The sequence below is a fragment of the Hemitrygon akajei genome, chromosome 13, assembly GCF_048418815.1.
Source record: "Hemitrygon akajei chromosome 13, sHemAka1.3, whole genome shotgun sequence".
Taxonomy (NCBI): Eukaryota; Metazoa; Chordata; class Chondrichthyes; order Myliobatiformes; family Dasyatidae; genus Hemitrygon; species Hemitrygon akajei.
In genome coordinates, this window is record NC_133136.1 from 110,035,281 (window position 1) to 110,055,933 (window position 20,653).

The following is a 20,653-nucleotide window of genomic DNA, read 5'->3' on the forward strand; positions in this document are numbered from 1 at the left end:
ATGTTACCTTTCTCTACTATCTCGGTTTCTAAGCATTACTGGATTGATAATCATTGTTATGTTTCTAACATCTCTGTCAAAAAGTTAATTAAATTTTTATATCACATTTGGCAACATGCCACATAATATATTTTGTAGCTGTGTCTTCCCTTTTCTCACCCTTACTTTTCAGTTTTGTTGCTTTGTGTCTCTGTCTCTCTTACTGTGGTTGGTACAATTTTGATACACTATGTGTTAAGGGTTCTTAATATACTCACACTGTTCCTTGATGGACCTTGGCTGTTATTCACTGACACCCTTCCAGTGTATTACATAAGAAACCAGTGAAGGCTAACATACCATTTGCCTCCTGAAATTGCTTGCTGCACCCGCGTTTGACTTTCAGTGACAGAAGGAAATCCAGGTCCAATAACAAAACCAGTCACTCACTCATTTTTTTTCCACTAAAAACAATATGATTTCCTTTTGTGTTTGTTCCAAAATGAATAAATTTGTATTTTTCCACATTGTATTTATTTGCTGTGCTATTCACTCACTATATTCCTTTGAAGCCTCTTTATGATCTCTTTTTGCTTGCAGACGTGGTATTTGGACCCTTAGTCAAATCACTTATGTAGATTGAGAGAAGATGGACATGGGCACTGATCATTGAGATGTTTTGAATTTAGTGGATTCAGAACTAATGTTTCAAATGTGGCTTTAAGTATTATGCTTATTAAACAAAACAAAAATAAACTGCTTCTGAGCCCTTGAGATGCAACAAACATCTGATAATGCATATTTATTTAGGTAGTGGAAATTTGTTAGAAGTTAATAGCCACTTTAAACAGTAGGAAAATATATCTTTGGAAGTTGTTTACTGTATAAATTGAGAGAAAAATTCTATCTTGTTAAATTTATCAGTGGTATTATTTAACATTTGATATTCAAGAGGCTTTCTACTTTTTGAGTATGCTGCATTTAGAAAACAAACTCAAACTTTTAAGTTAAAGATCATGTTTCAGTTTCATGAACGTAGTGTTTCAGAAATCATGGTGAAATAATCTTAGGTTAAAATGAACAATTCATTTTAAAATCTTAACTTTTTTTTCATGTGGGCCTGTTGTTTCTCAATCAGTTTCAACAAAATGGGCATTGGTGGTAAAATATTAGAGGCTTTTAGACCATAAGGTCATAAAATACAGAAGCATAATTAGGCTATTTGGCCCATCAAGTCTGCTCCACCATTTCATCATGGCTGATCCAATTTTCCTCTCAGTCCCAATCTCCTGCCTTCTGCCCCATATCTCTTCATGCCCTGATGAATCAAAAATCTATCAACTGCCTTTATGTATATTTAAGACTTGGAAAAGAATTCCACAGATTCACCACCCTCTGGCTAAAAAAAATACTTGCTCGTCTCCATTCTAAAAGGATGCTTCCTCTTAAAGAGAGGGCATACAACAAAGCAAAAATTACCAGGAAGTTAGAGGATTGGGAAGCCTTTGAAAACCTACAGAGAGCAACTAAAAGAACCATTGGGAGGAAAAAGATGAAATATGAAAGAGAGCTAGCAAACAATATCAAAAGTGAGTAGTAAAAGCTTTTCAAGTATGTTTTTTAAAAAAAAAGATGAGAGTGGATTAGAAAATGAGGCTGGAGGAATAATAATGGGCAAAAAGGAGATAGCAGATGAACTAAATGAGTATTTTGCATCAGTCTTAATTGTGGAAGACACTAACAGTGTGCCAAATGTTGTAGCGTGTGAAGGAAGAGAAGTGAGTGCAGTTACTATTTCAAGAGAGAAGGTGCTCAAAAAGATGAAAGACCTAAAGGTACATTAGTCAACCGGACCAGATGAACTCTGTGCCCTAGGTTTCCAAAAGAGGTAGCGGTAGAGATTGTGGAGGCATTAACAATGATCTTTCAAAAATCATCGCACTCAGGTATGGTGTCACTCCACTCTTTAAGAAACGAAATTATAGACCAGTTAGCCTGACCTCAGTGGTTGGGAAAATGTTGGAGTCAATTGTTAAGGATAAGGTTATGGAGTACTTGGTGATACAGGCAAAATGGGACAAAGTCAGCATGGTATCCTTAAGGGAAGATTTTACCTGAAAAACCTGTTGGAATTCTTTGAGGAGATTACAAGTAGGATAAATAAAGGAGATTCAGTGGATGTTGTATATTTGGACTTTCAGAAAACCTTTGACAAGATGCCACACATGAGGCTGCTTATCAAGTTAAGAGCCATGGTATTACAGGAAATACTAAAATGGTTAAGAGCATTTGGTAGTTGGTAGAAGGCAGCGAGTGGGAATAAAAGGATCTTTGTTTGGTTGGCTACCAGTAATTGGTGTTCTGCAGGGATCTGTGTTGGGGCTGCTGCTTCTTATGCTGTACATCAGTGATTTAGATGATGGAATAGATGGCTTTGCTGCCAAGTTTGCAGATGATACAAAGATTGGTGGAGGGGCAGGTAGTGTTGAGGAAACAGGAAGGCAGCAGAAGGACTTGGACAGATTAGGAGAATCGGCAAGAAAGTGGCAAATGAAATACTATGTAGAAAAATGCATGGTCATGCACTTTGGCAGTAGAAATAAATGTGCAGACTATTTTCTAAACAGGAGGAAAATCCAAAAAGCTGAGATGCGAAGGGACTTGGGAGTCCTTGTGCAGAACACCCTAAAAGTTAACTTGCAGGTTGAGTTGGTGGTGAGGAAGGCAAATGCAATGTTAGCATTCATTTCAAGAGGTCTAGAATACAAGAGCAGGGATGTGATGCTGAGTCTTTATAAGGCATTGGTGAGGCCTCACCTTGAGTATTATGAACAGTTTTGGGCTGCTCATCTAAGGAAAGATGTGCTGACATTGGAAAAGAAAGAGCAGGTTCACAAAGATGATTCTGGGAATGAAAGGGTTATCATACGAGGAACATTTGATGGCTCTGGGTCTATACTCAGGGAATTTAGAAGTATGAGGGTGATCTCATTGAAACCTATCAAATGTAGAAAGGCCTAGGATGGAGTAGATGTGAAAAGATGTATTCCCTGTGGTGAGGGAGTCTAGAACAAGTAGGCATAGCCTCAGGATAGAGGAGCATCAATTTAAAACAGAGATGTAGTGAAATTTCTTTAGCCAGAGGGTGGTGAATTTGTGGAGTTTTTTTTTACCACAGGCAACTGTGGAGGCCGGGTCATTAGATGCATTTAAGACAGAGATTGATGGATTCTTGATTGGACATGGCACCAACGGTTTTGGGGAGATGGCTGCGGAGTGGGGCTGAGGAAGGGAAAAATATAAGCCATGATTAAATGGCAGCGTAGACTCGATGGGCCAAAGAGCCTAATTCTCCTCCTATGTCTTAAGGTCTTATTCTGAGGCTGTGTCCTCTGTTCTTAGACTCTCCCACCATAGAAAAAATCTTCTTGTCATTCACTCTATCAAGGCCTTTTGCCATTTGATAGGTTTCTATGAGGTCACCCCTCATTCTTCTGAATTCTAGTGAATACAGGCACAGAGCCATCAAATGCTCTTCATATTACAAGCCATTCAATCCTGGAATCATTTTTATGAACCACCTTTGAACCCTCTCCAGTTTCTGCACATCCTTTCTAAGATAAGGGGTCTAAAAATGCACACAATATCCAAGTAAGGTCTCACCAGTGTTTTACAAAGTCTGAACATTACATCCTTGCTTTTATATTCTAGTCCTCTTGAAATGAATGCTAACATTGCATTTGCCTTCCTCACCACAGACTCAGGAATTCCTTTAGGAAATCCTGCACAAGGACTTCCAAGACTCTTTGCACCTCAGAATTTTCTATTTTCTCTCCATTTAGAAAATGGTCAATTCTTTCATTTCTTTTACCAAACTGCATATCCATTCACTTCTGGACACTATATTCCATCTGCCATGTCTTTGCCCATTCTCCTAATCTGTCCCGGTCCTTCTGTAGCCTCTCTACTTTCCCAAAAATACCTGCCCCTCCACCTATCTTAATGTCATCTACAAACTTAACAACAAAGCTATCAATTCCATCATCCAAATCATTGACATATAATGTAAAAAGATTTGGTCCAAACTCCGATCCCTATGGAACACCACTAGTCACAAGCAGCAAACCAGAAAAGGCTCTGTTTACTCCCACTTGTTGCCTCCTGCCAATCAGCTACTGCTCTATCCATGCTAGAATATTTCCTGTAATACCATGGACACATAGCTTGTTAAGCAACCTCATGTGTGGCACCTTGTCAAAAGGCCGTCTGAAAATCCCAGTACAGAACATCAACTAATTATCCTTTGTCTATCCTGCTTGTTATTTCTTCAAAGAATTCCAACAGATTTGTCAGGCAAGATTTCCCCTTCAATTACCCTGAGACCTCATCCTTAATAATCAACTCCCAACATCTTCCCAACCACTGAGGTCAGACTAATTGGCCTATTGTTCCCTTTCTTCTGCCTCTCTGCCTTCTTGAATAGTGGAGTGATGTTTGCAATTTTCCAGTCTAGTGGAACCATTCCAGAATCTAGTGATTCTGGAAAGATCATTACTAATGCCTCCACAATCTCTTCAGCTACCTCTCTCAGAACTCTGGGGTGTACACCATCTAGTCCAGGTGACTTGCCAATCTTCAGACTTTTCAGTTTCCCAAGAACCTTCTCTCTAGTAATGGTAAATTCACTCATCATGGCCCCTGATACCGCGAACTTCCACCATGCTGCTAGTGTCTTCTACCATGAAGACTGATGCAAAATACTTATCCCTTTGTCTGCCATTTCATTGTCCTCCATTACTACCTCTTTTATCAAAAGAAAGAGGTACCTCTTTATTGTACAATGCAGGCATATGAAGTTGAGAGTCAATAAAAATTAAAATGTTTATGAAATCCTGGCAAAGATCAGTCTTTTAAGAAAAATGTGCTACTGAAATTGTTGAAAATGCTCAACAAATCAGGAATTGTCTATGGAGAGAAAAAGTTTTAATATGCCGGTTGATGACCTTTCATCAGAAGTGTAAGAAGTTGCAGATTTCAGTCAACTGCAGTGCCAGGAAATGGTAGATGTGAAGGAAAGGTTTCAAGCAAAGGTCTTTAATGGAGCATGACCATGCAAATTAGGAGTATCCCTCTCAACTCCTCAATTCTGCCTCCCCTCCCCACCCATTCAGTAAGATCACAGCTGATGCTGGTGAACTCATCTCTGCACTTTCACCTATTCTTGTTAACCTTTACTGCTCAAGAATCTATCTATCTCAGGCTTTAAAGTATCCAGACCCTTGCAGTCTCTGGGGGAGAATGTTTCTCCTCGTCTCTCTTAGATAGGCACAGCTTTACACAGTAACACTAAGGAACTTGTATGTTTTAAATACTCTATTCAGAATCAAAATACAAAAATACAACTGCAGATGCTGTGGATCAAAGAATACGTACACAATGCTGGAAGAACTCAGCAGGTCAGGCAGCATCCGTGAGAAAAGAGTAGCCAACCTTTCGGGCCGAGACCCTTCATCAGGAATGGGGGGGAAGGGTCTCGGCCCGAAAGGTTGGCTACTCTTTTCTCACGGATGCTGCCTGACCTGCTGAGTTCTTCCAGCATTGTGTACGTATTTTCTGTTCAGAATCAGCTTTAGTATCACTAACATGTGTTGCAAAATTAGTTGTTTTGTGACAGCAGTACAGTGAAATACATTATTTATTATACATTTTAATAAGAAATATATGCATCTTAGAAAAGATAAATAAATAATGTAAAAAGAGCGAGGTGGTTTTCATGGGTTCATTGTCCATTCAGAACTCTGATGGAGGAAGAGAGGAAATTTTTCCTAAAATGTTGAGTGTATGTTTTCAGGCTCCTGTCCCTCCTCTCTGGTAATAATGGGAAGAGGGTATGTCTTGTGTGATGGGGGTTCTTAATGATGGATGCCACCTTTTGGAGGCATCACGCTTTGAAGATGTCCTTGATGGTGGGGAGTTCCTTGAAACTCAAGCAGAAATCAGTGTAGCCTATCTAAACTTGCATCATAAGACAACCTACCCACATTGGGGTATTAGTCTGGTAAACTTTCTCAGAACTGCCAACAACTTAACATCCTTTATTAATGAATGGTACCTGTACTGAAGACCTGAAGAATATGCAAACACATTACGAGCAGCTGCTGATGCAGAATCCAGTATGTAGCTGGGAAACTCATGTAGCTCATTTGATTTCATAGAACATAGAGCACAGAATAGTGCAGCACATTACAGGCCCTTCGGCCCACAATGTTGTGCTGACCCTCAAACCCTGCCTCCCATATAACCCCCCACCTTAAATTCCTCCATATACCTGTCTAGTAGTCTCTTAAACTTCACTAGTGTATCTGCCTCCACCACTGACTCAGGCAGTGCATTCCACGCACCAACCACTCTCGGAGTGAAAAACCTTCCTCTAATATCCCCTTTGAACTTCCCTCCCCTTACCTTAAAGCCATGTCCTCTTGTACTGAGCAGTGGTGCCCTGGGGAAGAGGCGCTGGCTGTCCACTCTGTCTATTCCTCTTAATATCTTGTACACCTCTATCATGTCTCCTCTCATCCTCCTTCTCTCCAAAGCATAAAGCCCTAGCTCCCTTAATCTCTGATCATAATCCATACTCTCTAAACCAGGCAGCATCCTGGTAAATCTCCTCTGTACCCTTTCCAATGCTTCCACATCCTTCCTATAGTGAGGCGACCAGAACTGGACACAGTACTCCAAGTGTGGCCTAACTAAAGTTTTATAGAGCTGCATCATTACATCGAGTCTTTTAAACTCTATCCCTTGACTTATGAAAGCTAACACCCCATAAGTTTTCTTAACTACCCTATCTGCCTGTGAGGCAACTTTCAGGGATCTGTGGACATGTACCCCCAGATCTCTCTGCTCCTCCACATTAACAAGTATCCTGCCATTTACTTTGTACTCTGCCTTGGAATTTGTCCTTCCAAAGTGTACCACCTCACACTTCTCTGGGTTGAACTCCATCTGCCACTTCTCAGCCCACTTCTGCATCCTATCAATGTCTCTCTGCAATCTTTGACAATCCTCTACACTATCTACAACACCACCAACCTTTGTGTCGTCTGCAAACTTGCCAACCCACCCTTCTACCCCCACATCCAGGTCGTTAATAAAAATCACAAAAAGTAGAGGTCCCAGAACAGATCCTTGTGGGACACCATTAGTCACAACCCTCCAGTCTGAATGTACTCCCTCCACCACGACCCTCTGCCTTCTGCAGGCAAGCCAATTCTGAATCCACCTGGCCAAACTTACCTGGATTCCATGCCTTCTGTCTTTCTGAATAACTCTACCATGTGGAACCTTGTCAAATGCCTTACTAAAATACATGTAGATCACATCCACTGCACTACCCTCATCTATATGCCTGGTCACCTCCTCAAAGAATTCTATCAGGCTTGTTAGGCACGATCTGCCCTTCACAAAGCCATGCTGACAGTCCCTGATCAGACCATGATTCTCTAAATGCCCATAGATCCTATCTCTAAGAATATTTTCCAACAGCTTTCCCACCACAGACGTAAGGCTCGCTGGTCTGTAATTACCTGGACTATCCCTACTACCTTTTTTGAACAAGGGGACAAAATTCACCACCCTCCAATCCTCCGGTACCATTCCCGTGGACAACGAGGCATTTCTTTGCTATTCACAGAAAAAGTAGTCAGCTCTTTGATTTATCTGTGGTTTACAGTGAAGAACCAGGATTATATAGTGGATAATCCAAAGAAATTGGATATAAGATGGTGCTGGTGAAGCACAGCGATGACTTGCTGGCTGTAAAAACAACTATTAACTGCAGGTAGTCCCCAAGTTACGAACGTTCGACTTATAGACAACTCAGACTTACGAACCGAGGAAGGAGAACGCTGTCCACCATTTAAGTCAGATCGTGACGCTGTCTGCCATTTTAAGTCGTTGCCGTTTATGCTGTGTTGAGCGTTTAACTTTGTATTTAGTTTAAATTTTTCTTAGTAAGATTCACCCTAACCCCGCCCCGCCCCCTTTCCGTTCGGGTGGTGGTGCAGTGAGATCAGCGCTGGGCTGGAGAACGGAGGTTCCCGAATTTGATCCAGAGAGAGACCGCTCCTGTGCTGGGTTGATGTCGATCCAGTGACTCCTGTACCATCCGTGCCGGGTTGATGTCGAGTTCGCAAGTGGGCCTCTTTTTTCAAAAAAAAACACTGCCACCTCCAGTTTAAATTCCCACGCGGAATATTGTGGAGGATCAAATACCCAAACTCAGCACAGCCCCCACTTGTCCCATTTAGCCTGCCTCAGTGCGGTGGTCCTTAGGACCCGGTGGAGCTCGGAACCCTTTGCCCGCAGTGTTTCTGTTCCATTGATGAAAAGCGATTGAAAATAAAGTGGAAATAATAAATCGTTTGGTAAGAGGTGAAACGCCATCGGTCATTGGAAAATCATTAGGCTACAGTCGGTCAATGATCGGAACAATTTTAAAGGATGAAGTGAGAATAATGGAGCATGTGAAAGGCCCTGTCCTGATGAAAGCTACAATTATTACTAAGCAACGCAGTGGTTTAATTATCGGAATACATATGTTTCTTAAGTGTTTTATATGCATAGAAAGGTAAAATATATACTATATGCTAAGACAAATAAATAATACCAGATGTACTTGTTCTGACTTGCGTACAAATCGGACTTAAAGACGGACTCAGGAACAGAACTCGTATGTAACCTGGGGACTGCCTGTACTGTATATCACAATGCACATCTGGTTATGATGCTGAATATCAATACATGCAAGGGTTTGGTTTCTGAGAAATGTGTGTAAACTGATTCCCCCCCCCCACCAAATTAGAAATGAACAAATCCCTGTACTGCTCTACCTAGCCTTCCTATGATTCCTTCCATTTCAACAAATGTCTATCTGTGCAACTAACTCCATTCAGAACTAAGGAAATAGAACATATACTTTATCCTTTTATTAATGAATGCCATTAAAATATTTTGACATTATAGAACCATAAGATATAGGAGCAGAATTAGGCTATTCGGCCCATCGAGTCTGCTCCACCATTTCATCATGGCTGATTCATTTTTCCTGTCGGCTCCAATCTCCTGCCTTCTCCCCGTATCCTTCAAGCCCTGAAAAAAAATCAAGAACCTATCAATATCTGCCTTAAATGTACATAAAGACTTGACACCACAGCTGCCCGTGGCAATGAATTCCACAGATTCACACTCTCTGAATGTTATTTGCATATTTTTATATTTTCATGATTTGTTGTTTTTCTTTTTCTGCACATTGGGTGTTTGATGGTCATGTTTTTTAATAGATTTCATTGGGTTTCTTTGTTTTGTGGCAGCCTGCTCATCTGATAATTGGTGTAAACTGACAAGTCTTCAAGTCAGTTGGCTGACAGTATACTGAGCAAGATTTGAATAAAGATTGTGCTCTGGTTCTGACAGTTTCCCATAAAAAAGAATGAATGCATTTACATATAACACATTTTATGACCTTGGCACCACTGTGATGTAGTGGTTAGTGCAACACTATTACAGCTCAGGGCACTGGAGTTTGGAGTTCAATTCTGATGCCATGTGTAGGAAGTTTGTATGTCCTTGCAGCATTTGTGGAAAGCGTGGATTTCCTCTCACATTCCAAAGACCTACTGGTTAGTAGGTTAAATGGTCGTTGTAAATCATCTGATGATTGGGCTAGGTTAAATAGGTGGGTTGCCAGGAGGTGTGGCTTGTTGAGTTGGAAGGGCCTGTTCCACACTCGTATCTATTAAATAAAATAAAATAATTTTGAACTTTTAGAACCCAGTAATAAAGTGGGAATATTTCAATCAATGGGCACTCAACATAGATCAGCCAAACTATAATAGAACTTAAGAAAGTCAAAAATCAGCAGATGCTGGGCATCTGAAATGAAAATAGCATCAGGTAACATCTGTGGAAAGAGAAACAGGTTGTAGACCCACTTTGTCAGAGCAAGAGAGAAAACAAGATGGTTCTAACTGTAATGTGACAACAGCAAATAATCTATTTAAAAGACTGATTGGGGGAATAAATATTGGCTCCACAGCTATTTCAAATAGTACTATAGAATCCTTTATACCCATTATGCTCTTTTTATCTGAAAAGTTGCACTTACAGTGTGGCATACTTTTTCTGCTCTGTCATACCATCAGCCTAGATTTTTACTTTCAAACCTTGGATTGGTAGTGGAGCCCAGAACTTTCTCTTGGGGCCGTGGCTGATTAATTTGGAGGGTGCAGCAAACGATAAAGAGACATACCTCTGTCACTTTGCTAACTGTCCCATTTTTTAAGAAGTGTTTGATTAAAACAACCAATGTTATGGACGTGATAACTGAATGGTTATTTCAATGTAAAATATTCTTTTGCTTTATAGGAAACAATTTCAAATGATGTCAATTGTGTTGAAGAAATCCTGAAGGTAAGCTCTAGTACTGTTAAGTTTTGCACTGCTTTAGTACAAGTCTGCTGCATTTACAGCACACGCTGCATCCGCAAAGCTAACAGCATTGTGAAGGACCCCACACACCCCTCATACAAACTCTTCTCCCTCCTACCATCTGGCAAAAGGCACCAAAGCATTCAGTCTCTCACGACCAGACTGTATAACAGTTTCTTCCCCCAAGCCATTAGATTCCTCAATTCCCAGGGCCTAGTCTGACACCATTTTACTTACGCACGCACGCACGCACGCACACACACACACACTCGCACTCGCGCACACACACACACTCGCACTCGCACACTCACTCTCACGCATGCACTCTCTCTCTCTCTCACATACCCTCACACACACACAGTCACTCCTGAACACCATTCCACTCCCTTTGCAAGTTTTGCTCATTCCTTTCTCAATTCCTGCTAAAACATTGTTTACATTTACATCATTTATTATTATATTGTAATTTACCCTTTATTGTGCCTATTGTCTTGTTTATTAATTATTCTACTGTCTTGCACTGTTTTGTGCACTTTATGTAGTCCTGTGTAGGTCTGAAGTCTATTGTAGTTTTGTGTTGTTTCATGTGGCACCATGGTCCTGGAGGAACGTTGTTTTGTTTTTACTGGGTACTGTACCAGCAATTATGGTTGAAATGACAATGAAAGCGACTTGACTTGACTGCTATTGTTACTGAAAAGAATAACTTGATAGTATACAACACTTTTTCCAAAGTAATTGCTGAAAAAGATGGTGTAATATATAAAAACAAATGGATTTTGAAGTCTATTTATACTCTTCAGTTCCTATATAACTACTATGTAGTTAATCCTTTACATAAAAATGAATTTTGGACTTGAGCTCTGGAACAAGGACTTCTGAAGAGTTCCAAGATGATATGCAAATAAAATTAGAAGCAGAAACGCTGTGAATTGAACACATGTGGTCCTTTATGGAAAATGTACTTTTCTTGCCATGTTTTTGGGACCTAAGTTCAATGGATCAATTAATCTGTTTGCTTCATGGCCAGAAAGGTGGAAAAATACATTGCCTTCAAAATGTGTTGTGAACCACTTTAGTTAAATTAATGTTTGTAATTCTGCCATTATACAAGTATTTGCATTAGATTTTTTTTCACTAAATAAATCATAGGAGATATTTTGTTTTAGATTTTTTGCTCCAAATAATAATTGCTGGAGTAATAAACTTTTTGAAACTTTCAGAACCCATCTTTAGTAAGGTTGCATGTACAAACCATTATTTGTTATAATTATGCTGTTTTGCTGGTACAGTATGAATGCCTTATGGATTGTTACTCCTCTTTCCTGGACATCAGTACGGTGGATTTTGCTATTTTCCTAGTTGATTCAATCCTCTGCTCCTACCTGCACTCTTGCTAATAGTTTTGTGTGTGTGTGTGTGTGTATGTATATATATATATATATATACACACACACACACACACACACACACACACACACACACACACACACACACACACACACACACACACACACACACACACACACACACACACACACACACACACACACACACACACACACACACACACACTCACTCACTCCACAATATAATTCTTGGGTGTGTATATATAAATAGATCCTGTATATTTTAATATCATTAACCATTGTTGCTTTATATAATGACCAACCAATTCCAGATTTCATTGCATGTTTAATTATCTATACATTTTGTTACAATCATTAATGTCAAATTGGTTTAAGCATTGTTCTATTATGTGAGATCTTCCTAATTATGAAAATGGAAATAACCTCAGATTGAACATTTTGGGATATTTTGATAGGAAATGACACATTCATGGCCGCCACCTCTCACTGCCATCCAAACACCTCGTACAACAGAACCGTCAAAATTTCCTTTCCAAAACAAGGTATGTGAAAATATATGTGATTGTTTTGTACAGAAATTGTGTTTCTCACTGTGAATTCAGTTGTAATCATAAATTTTATTTGGATCGCTTTAGGAGAAAAATACATGCTATGCTGAGAAAATATATGAACTACTTAATAATTTCTGATGAATTAAATTGCACTAAATCTTATTTCCTTTGCATTTTATAGGACACCCCTGTCCCTTCTGGCTTTGTAGAACACAGTGAGTGATCGCTTAAATCTGATTTATCTTTATTTATGATTTATTTATTTATGTAGAGCAGGGGTTCCCAATCTTTTATATGCCTTGAACCAATACCCTTAATCAAGGGATCCATGGATACCAGATTGAGGACCCCATATTTAGAGGTACAGCGTGGAGTAGGCCCTTACAACCCCTCAAACTGCCACCAGCAACCCACTAACTTAACCTTAGTCTTAATTACAGGCTGATTTACAATGAGCAATTAACCTACTAACCGGTACGTCTTTGCACTGTGGGAGGAAACCAGAGCACCTGGTGGAAACCCACACGTTCATGGGGAGAACATACAAACTCCTTACAGATGGTGTCAGAATTGAATTCTGAACTCTGACCCCCACCCTGGCTCTAATTGTGCTCCTCTGACCTTTACGCTACCGTGACGCACTGTGTTGTATATACACTGTCTTGTAAATGAATTCAGTTGTTTTATACAGTGGATTCTGGTTAATTGGTCATCAGTTAATCTGGGCAGCCGCTTATTTAGGACAACTCTTAAAGAACAAAAACAATTTGAGAAAATATCCAAGATTTATTTGGGACACTGTGTCACTTAACTGGGACTGGAGGCTGTTGCCAAAGAATTTCTAACTAGCATCAATCACATACACTTATGTGACTGTTAGACACTACACACTGAGCAAAACAGTTCAGAATTGTCAGAACACTGAGCAAAGCAATTTAGAATTGTTTTTAAATAGTGTCAGTTGTGTGTGTGCGCTTGTGTTTGTTTTTATTGTCACTGATAGCGGCAAGGCGATTTTGCAATGTTTTGCTCACTGTGGTTTAAAGCATTCAGGATTAGAGATGCCAGAACAGGCCGAGAGTGAAAATGAAACAAGTTCACTACTTCAGCAAATTAGGAACTATGAAGAATTTGGAAGTATCAACATTCATCCTGAATATTACAATGACAGTGCTAATTTAGAGGATGCAATTGATGAAAGTAGTCTATTATCTGCACTGCAAACACGAGGAAATCTGCAGATGCTGGAAATTCAAACAACAAAACACACAAAATGCTGGTAGAACACAGCAAGCTAGGCAGCATCTATCTGTACTGACTTTATTCATCACTCAATCAAAGAACATGGCAGTGTACACTGAATGAATTCCTCTGTCGATAACTATTAGGAACTACCGGTAATCAGTTTTATAGTACTGTATTGGTATTGATAGTGTTCTAATTTGCTCTGTATTTCATTTAAATACATAATTTCTAACTCAGTTAAATGGTAGTTTATCACCCTTATACGATTTTAAACTATTACTGTGAAATTGGCTAATTGGAGCAACCGCATAATTGAGTCAAAATGTACTGGTCCCAATATGTCCCAATTAACTAGAATCTATCGTGTTTTGAAAAGATTCCCTAGTTCTTCATAGTGTTGTATCATCCAATTTAAAAAGCTTGTTACAATTTGAAAGAAAACTTGCATTTACAATGGAAACCAACTGGTAGTAAAACTATTTGCACTTCAATAAAATTCCATTTAATGATTGAGTGGGTAGAATATTGATTCTGTTTAAGAGATTACAGCCATTTACTAATAACACCTGGCCACTTAACCCATACTGAAAGAGATACAGGTTTCCATAATTACTTTGTAACATTTTCACAATCTCCTAACAGCATTCGTTTCATTTCAGTCACAGGAAACAGCAAAAATGTGGTTTGTGTTTTTTTTTAATGTCATGTAGGTATAGAAACAAAGAATATTTGCAGCATCAAAGTGTTTCTCAGTATTTAACCATTCCCTGATACATAGATAAAACTTTATTTCATTTTGTATACTTATGATTTTGTTTTAGTAAAATGGAGAAAGAACAGAGTTTCTACCTATTTCTTAATCACAGTTTTGTGCTTATCAAAGCTGTGCTTCAACTTTTCCCTGCATATTCAGAATATGATCATTTTGTGGTCCTAAAATCAAGTAAAACTAAGGTTTAAAAAATGCCCACCTTGTGAGTCTATTACCAGATGTGAACTTTCATATTCTGTGACCTGCATACATGCATATTACTAGTATTTTGGCCACATCATGAGAAGACAGGATTCCTTGGAGAAGACTCTCATGTTAGGTAAAACAGAAGGTAAAAGGAGAGGACAACAGAGGCTACGATGGATAGATAATATTACTCAGACAGTGCATATGACCTCGGGGGATCTCTGAGAGGCAGTTTCCAACAAGAAGGCTTGGTGTGCAGGAGTCCGTGAGGTCAGAAAAAGTTGGACTCGACTTAACAACTGAACAACAGAAGTCTGCCACTTTAGTTTTGAGTTTTTGAAATAAATATAAACCCAATAAACTTGTATTTCAGTCTATAGTGTTCATATGTATTTTATTTTGCAGATAAATGTGAGATTCCACCAAAAAAATCTCAATCAGAGAAACTGTGAGTATTTCTTTTCTTCATATTGTAGCTGTGACATTTTTACAATTTGGAATTATGTATATAATTTTACTTCTTATGCAAGCCCCAAATTGATCTGCAATGGAATTAGTCAGTGGTGCACTCATCCTTAAAATGGCTGGCACCTTCCTAATCACCTATATAGTTGATATGCTGCTACTCACAGTATTGATAGGTAAGGTAGTTTGGGTATCATTCCTCTTCTGTAGCAGCTCTTAAGGCCTGGAAAACAACAATAGATCACTCCCCTTCTCTCCTCTCCCCATACTTTGACAAAAGCAATGATGTTGGCTGACTTGTACCAGAAAGTCTTTAATTTTGAGAATTTTAGCAGTATTTGGTGTTCTTTGAGGATTGATTTTTTTTTATATAACTTGTTGGCCTTTCAGGTTTTTCCACTATGAATATTCGCAGCTGAACTCTAGTCTCCTTCCATTTCACTAACAGGATAACAAGTATGCTTTTATATTCTTCTTTCCTGCAAAGCCAAATCTCTGTGAGCCATCCCAGAGCTAAAATCAGAGCAGACAGTGTACCAATTTCTGTCATTCAGAAGGGTGATTCAAAAGGACTAACAACCATCAGTTCAGAAACAGGAGAAGGCAGATTAAAGACATAGGCCAAAAAGCTTTGATGACCAACTAGTTGTCCAGTTGCTTGTTCCCACTTGCTTCAAAATAGCAACAATTACACCAGTGCTGAAGAAGAAGAATATGAGCTGCCTTAATGACCATCACCTGGTAACACTCACATCGACAGTGATGAAATGCTTTGAGAGGTTGGTCATGACTAGACTGAACTCCTGCCTCAGCAAGGACCTGGACCCTTTGCAATTTGTCTATCCCCACAATAGGTCAACGGCAGAGGCAGTCTCAATGGCTCTTCATGTGGCTTTCGACCACCTGGACAACACAAACACCTATGTCAGGATGCTGTTCATCGACTATAGCTCAGCACTTAATACCATCATTCCCACAATCCTGATTGAGAAGTTGCAGAACCTGGGCCTCTGTTCCTCCCTCTGCAATTGGGATCCTCGACTTCCTAACTGGAAGACAACAATCTGTGCGGATTGGTGATAATATATCCTCCTCGCTGACGATCAACACTGGCGCACCTCAGGGGTGTGTGCTTAGCCCACTGCTCTACTCTCTGTATACACATGACTGTGTGCTAGGAATAGCTCAAGTACCATCTATAAATTTGCTGACGATACAACCATTGTTGGTAGAATCTCAGATGGTGACAAGAGGACGTACAGAAGTGAGATATGCCAACTAGTGAAGTGGTGTCGCAGCAACATCCTGGCACTCAACTTCAGTAAGACAGAAGAGCTGATTGCAGACTTCAGGAAGGGTAAGATGAAGGAACACATCCTCATAGAGGGATCAGAAGTGGAGAGAGTGAGGAGTTTCAAGTTCCTGGGTGTTAAGAACTCCGAGGATCTGACCTGGTCCCAACATACCGATGTAGTTATAAAGAAGGCAAGACAGTGGCTATACTTCATTAGGAGTTTGAAGAGATTTGGCATGTCAACAAACACTCAAAAACTTCTTTAGATGTACTGTGGAGAGCATTCTGACAGGCTGCATCACTGTCTGGTATGGAGGGGGGGAGGCTACTGCACAGGACCGAAAGAAGCTGCAGAAAGTTATAAATCTAGTCAGCTCCATCTTGGGTACTAGCCTACAAAGTACTCGACATTTTCAGCGAGCGGTGTCTCAGAAAGGTAACGTCCATTATTAAGGGTCTCCAGCACCCAGGACATGCCCCTTTCTCACTGTTACCATCGGGTAGGGGGTACAGAAACCTGAAGGCACACACTCAGTGATTCAGGAACAGCTTCTTCCCCTCTGCCATCTGATTCCTAAATGGACATTGAACCCTTGGACACTACCTCACTTTTTAAAATTTACAGTATTTCTGTTTTTGCATGTTTTTAATCTATTCAATGTACTTATACTGTAATTTATTAATTATGATTGTTTTCATTTTTATTTTTCCTCTTTTATATTATGTATTGCATTGAACTACTGATGCTAAGTTAACAAATTTCACGACACATGCTGGTGATAATAAACCTGATTCTGATTCTGTTTCAAATTTCCAAATATGGTGGTTGTGAACATTTCTCGGGATTGGTGTAACTGATAAGGTGGCAAGTGGAAGTCAGTGATGAGAGTTCTTTTTTAATCAAAGCTCGGACCTACGGAGTAGCAGCAGTAATAATTTAAAAAACAAATTGGACACAACTCTATGAATTAGAAATGCAGCAATTTGAAAGCACAAAGTAACTGAGTAAGTAGTTCAAGTAATAATGTAATTATAAAGAAGTTGGTGTGTGGAGCAATGGGTGAGTTCTCTCCTCTTGTGCCATATGCTACTACAATTTGTTCTGTTCATTGGAACAAAAATCCCAAAATGGGATGTAGCACCTTAAGGGGAGGAAGGAGAATAACAAACAAACTGAAATGTCTTGTGAAACCAATATTCCGTTGATATAAAGTGAAAAGTGGCGATGATCCGAATGAAGCAGATGTTGAATTATATTATAGCAAGTGAAACAATTAACTCTGGATAAATTAACCTGTATTGAGCAGTAATCAGTCAGTTGATATCTAATACAAATTGCTCTGACTTTGACTGCATGAGGCTGCCTAATGATTAACTTACAGTCTTCTATAATGATGAGATCCTACTTGGCATAAGGGAATAAGCATTCATCTGGGATTTAGCAATAAACTGTGTAAATTAGGCTCCAGATAAGCCATGTGTATTTTGTACTCAAATTAGGTGATCACCCCAGAGGATAATTAGAATGATACACCACACAGTTTTGCAATCAATAAATTTGTCAGTGCTTTGGTTTAAAGTAAAGGTAGTCTCAAACTGTCCTTGAAAAAATTCTTCTCTTGGGTCATCTGTATAATTAAGTGCATATTACAGCCAACGAGTTTATTTTGTTTCAGAACCATCCTTGATGGGCTTATCTTACTGCATTGGTTGTTTAGTATTGGAACTGTTGTCATCTAAAGCTCAGAGTCCCCTTTCTTCTGTCTTAAAGAGATTGATGCCAGCTGGTAAATATCACATTGCAGCCTCCTACAGCTTGCCCAATGTTACTGAGAATGTCCTCACAACTAAGCCTAATTCCATTGTCACCTGATTCCATGTACTTTCTTGGATATGTTAGTCGTTTGTAATCAAAAGGGAAAACTTTCCCCTTGTGACCGAAGCTCTACAGCGCAAGGCCAGTTGCAGCGTCCTGATTGCTCTGCTTGCTTCAGCCAGTCACTTTCACTCACATTATTTGCATTTGTTTGTCATCCCCTTACCAGTGGGGAGATTCAGGGAATTCCTCCAAGGACATTAATATGACAGTAGGAAATCAGAGAACATTTCTTAAAACACGAGTGAGCATTTCCCGACACAACTTTGCCAGAGCATTTCCCCATAAAGGATGAAGGGTATTTAGAGTCATAAAGCAATACAACACAGATACCGGGCTCTCAGCCCAAAGAGTACATTCCCTCTATGCTGCCCACCCAGTTATTTCCTGTTTCCTACATTCAGCCTATCTCTCTCTAAGCCTTGCTCCTCCATATAACTATCCAATACTTGATACTATTTTACTTTAAACACTTCTGGCAGCAGTACTGAGAGTTGACATTCTTGGGGGATTGCCCATGATGCCATACGGCTAGAACTTAGAAAATACAAATTTTCTAATTTCTAAAGGTGCTGTACTATAGACCCCACATTAGTAAGTGGGACACCAGGTAGATAGATAGATAGATAGATACTTTATTCATCCCCATGGGGAAATTCAACTTTTTTCCAATGTCCCATACACTTGTTGTAGCAAAAACTAATTACATACAATACTTAACTCAGTGATTTAGATGCATATCATATTCTTTACTATCTCAAAAAGCATTAATAATAGCTTTTAAAAAGTTCTTAAGTCCTGGCGGTAGAATTGTAAAGCCTAATGGCATTGGGGAGTATTGACCTCTTCATCCTGTCTGAGGAGCATTGCATCGATAGTAACCTGTCGCTGAAACTGCTTCTCTGTCTCTGGATGGTGCTATGTAGAGGATGTTCAGAGTTATCCATAATTGACCGTAGCCTACTCAGCGCCCTTCGCTCAGCTACCGATGTTAAACTCTCCAGTACTTTGCCCACGACAGAGCCCGCCTTCCTTACCAGCTTATTAAGACGTGAGGCGTCCCTCTTCTTAATGCTTCCTCCCCAACACGCCACCATAAAGAAGAGGGCGCTCTCCACAACTGACCTATAGAACATCTTCAGCATCTCACTACAGACATTGAATGACGCCAACCTTCTTAGGAAGTACAGTCGACTCTGTGCCTTCCTGCACAAGGCATCTGTGTTGGCAGTCCAGTCTAGCTTCTCGTCTAACTGTACTCCCAGATACTTGTAGGTCTTAACCTGCTCCACACATTCTCCATTAATGATCACTGGCTCCATATGAGGCCTAGATCTCCTAAAGTCCACCACCATCTCCTTGGTCTTGGTGTGTAGAGATTGCTGAAAGTTGTAAGAATAAGAAGGCTGTGTTAGTGGGAGATTTTAATTTCCATGGTATTGACTGAGCCACTTATAGTGTTACGGGCCTGGATGGAATGGAATTTATGAAATGTGTCCAGGAAACTGTCCTAATAGATATATAGAGCACCTTGGTCCGGATGATGCTATATTGGATCTCCTCTTGGAGATGCAGAGTAAGTAACCAAAGTCATGGTCAGAGTGCACTTTGCCTCCAGTGACCCTAATTTTATTAGTTTTAAGATGGGAAAGAATAGGACAGGTGCTAAACTGGAGCAGGGCTAATTCTGAGGGAATTAGGAAGGGTTTAGCAGAATGAGCCTGTCTGAGGCAAAAAGAATGAATGGTAAGTGTGAAGTTTCTAATACTATGATGCTAAGTGTCCAGGAGCAACTTGTAACTGTTAGGGTGAAGGGTAAACTTAGCAAGTTTAGGGAACCTTGGCTGTTGATATTGAGGTTCTAGTTGAGAAAAAGGTTATACCTCCTCCTCACTTACCTGTACCCCCATTGTACCTGTAGCATCTGTATCCTGGATTATTGAGTTACCAGTACGGCCTTCTGTCAGTCATGTTTCTGTTATGGCTATATCATCTCAGTCCTTGGAGCCAATCCATGGTCTGAGTTTGCTTTGCCTGTTAAACCTTGAGCACTGAAATAAATACAGTTTAACTGAGTATTTCTTGACCTGTATCTATGCTGTCCTGATCACTCGCTCTGCTCTCACTGGCTTCTGCTTTATCCCATGACTTGTTCATGCTCAGCATCCCAATCCCTACCATGTTAATGATCCTGCTATAGCACTAGCAGAGTCCCCTGCAATGATATTGGTCCCTCTCTGGTTTAAGTGCAACCATTCCCTCTTGTACAGGTCACCTTTATCCCAGAAAAGATCCCAGGGGTCCAAGAACCTGAATCCAAGCCCCCTCAGCCACAAATTTATCTGGCTTATCCTTCCGTTTCTGACCTTGTTAACACATGGCACTGTGAATAATCTGGAAATCACTGCCCTCAAGCTCCTCCTACTT

General features: G+C 39.9%; 1 protein-coding gene across 3 annotated transcripts in view; it reads left to right on the forward strand.

Moving 5' to 3' along the window:
- The window catches only part of LOC140738124 (AF4/FMR2 family member 1-like), a 149,647-nt gene that overhangs the window by 79,324 nt on the left and 49,670 nt on the right, over positions 1-20,653 (forward strand). For all 3 annotated transcript variants that reach the window (XM_073065271.1, XM_073065270.1, XM_073065272.1), the window contains exons 4-7: positions 10,405-10,449; positions 12,293-12,379; positions 12,570-12,603; positions 14,997-15,039. In XM_073065271.1, the coding sequence (XP_072921372.1) occupies positions 10,405-10,449; positions 12,293-12,379; positions 12,570-12,603; positions 14,997-15,039 (209 nt within the window). The remainder of the gene's footprint in view (positions 1-10,404; positions 10,450-12,292; positions 12,380-12,569; positions 12,604-14,996; positions 15,040-20,653) is intronic.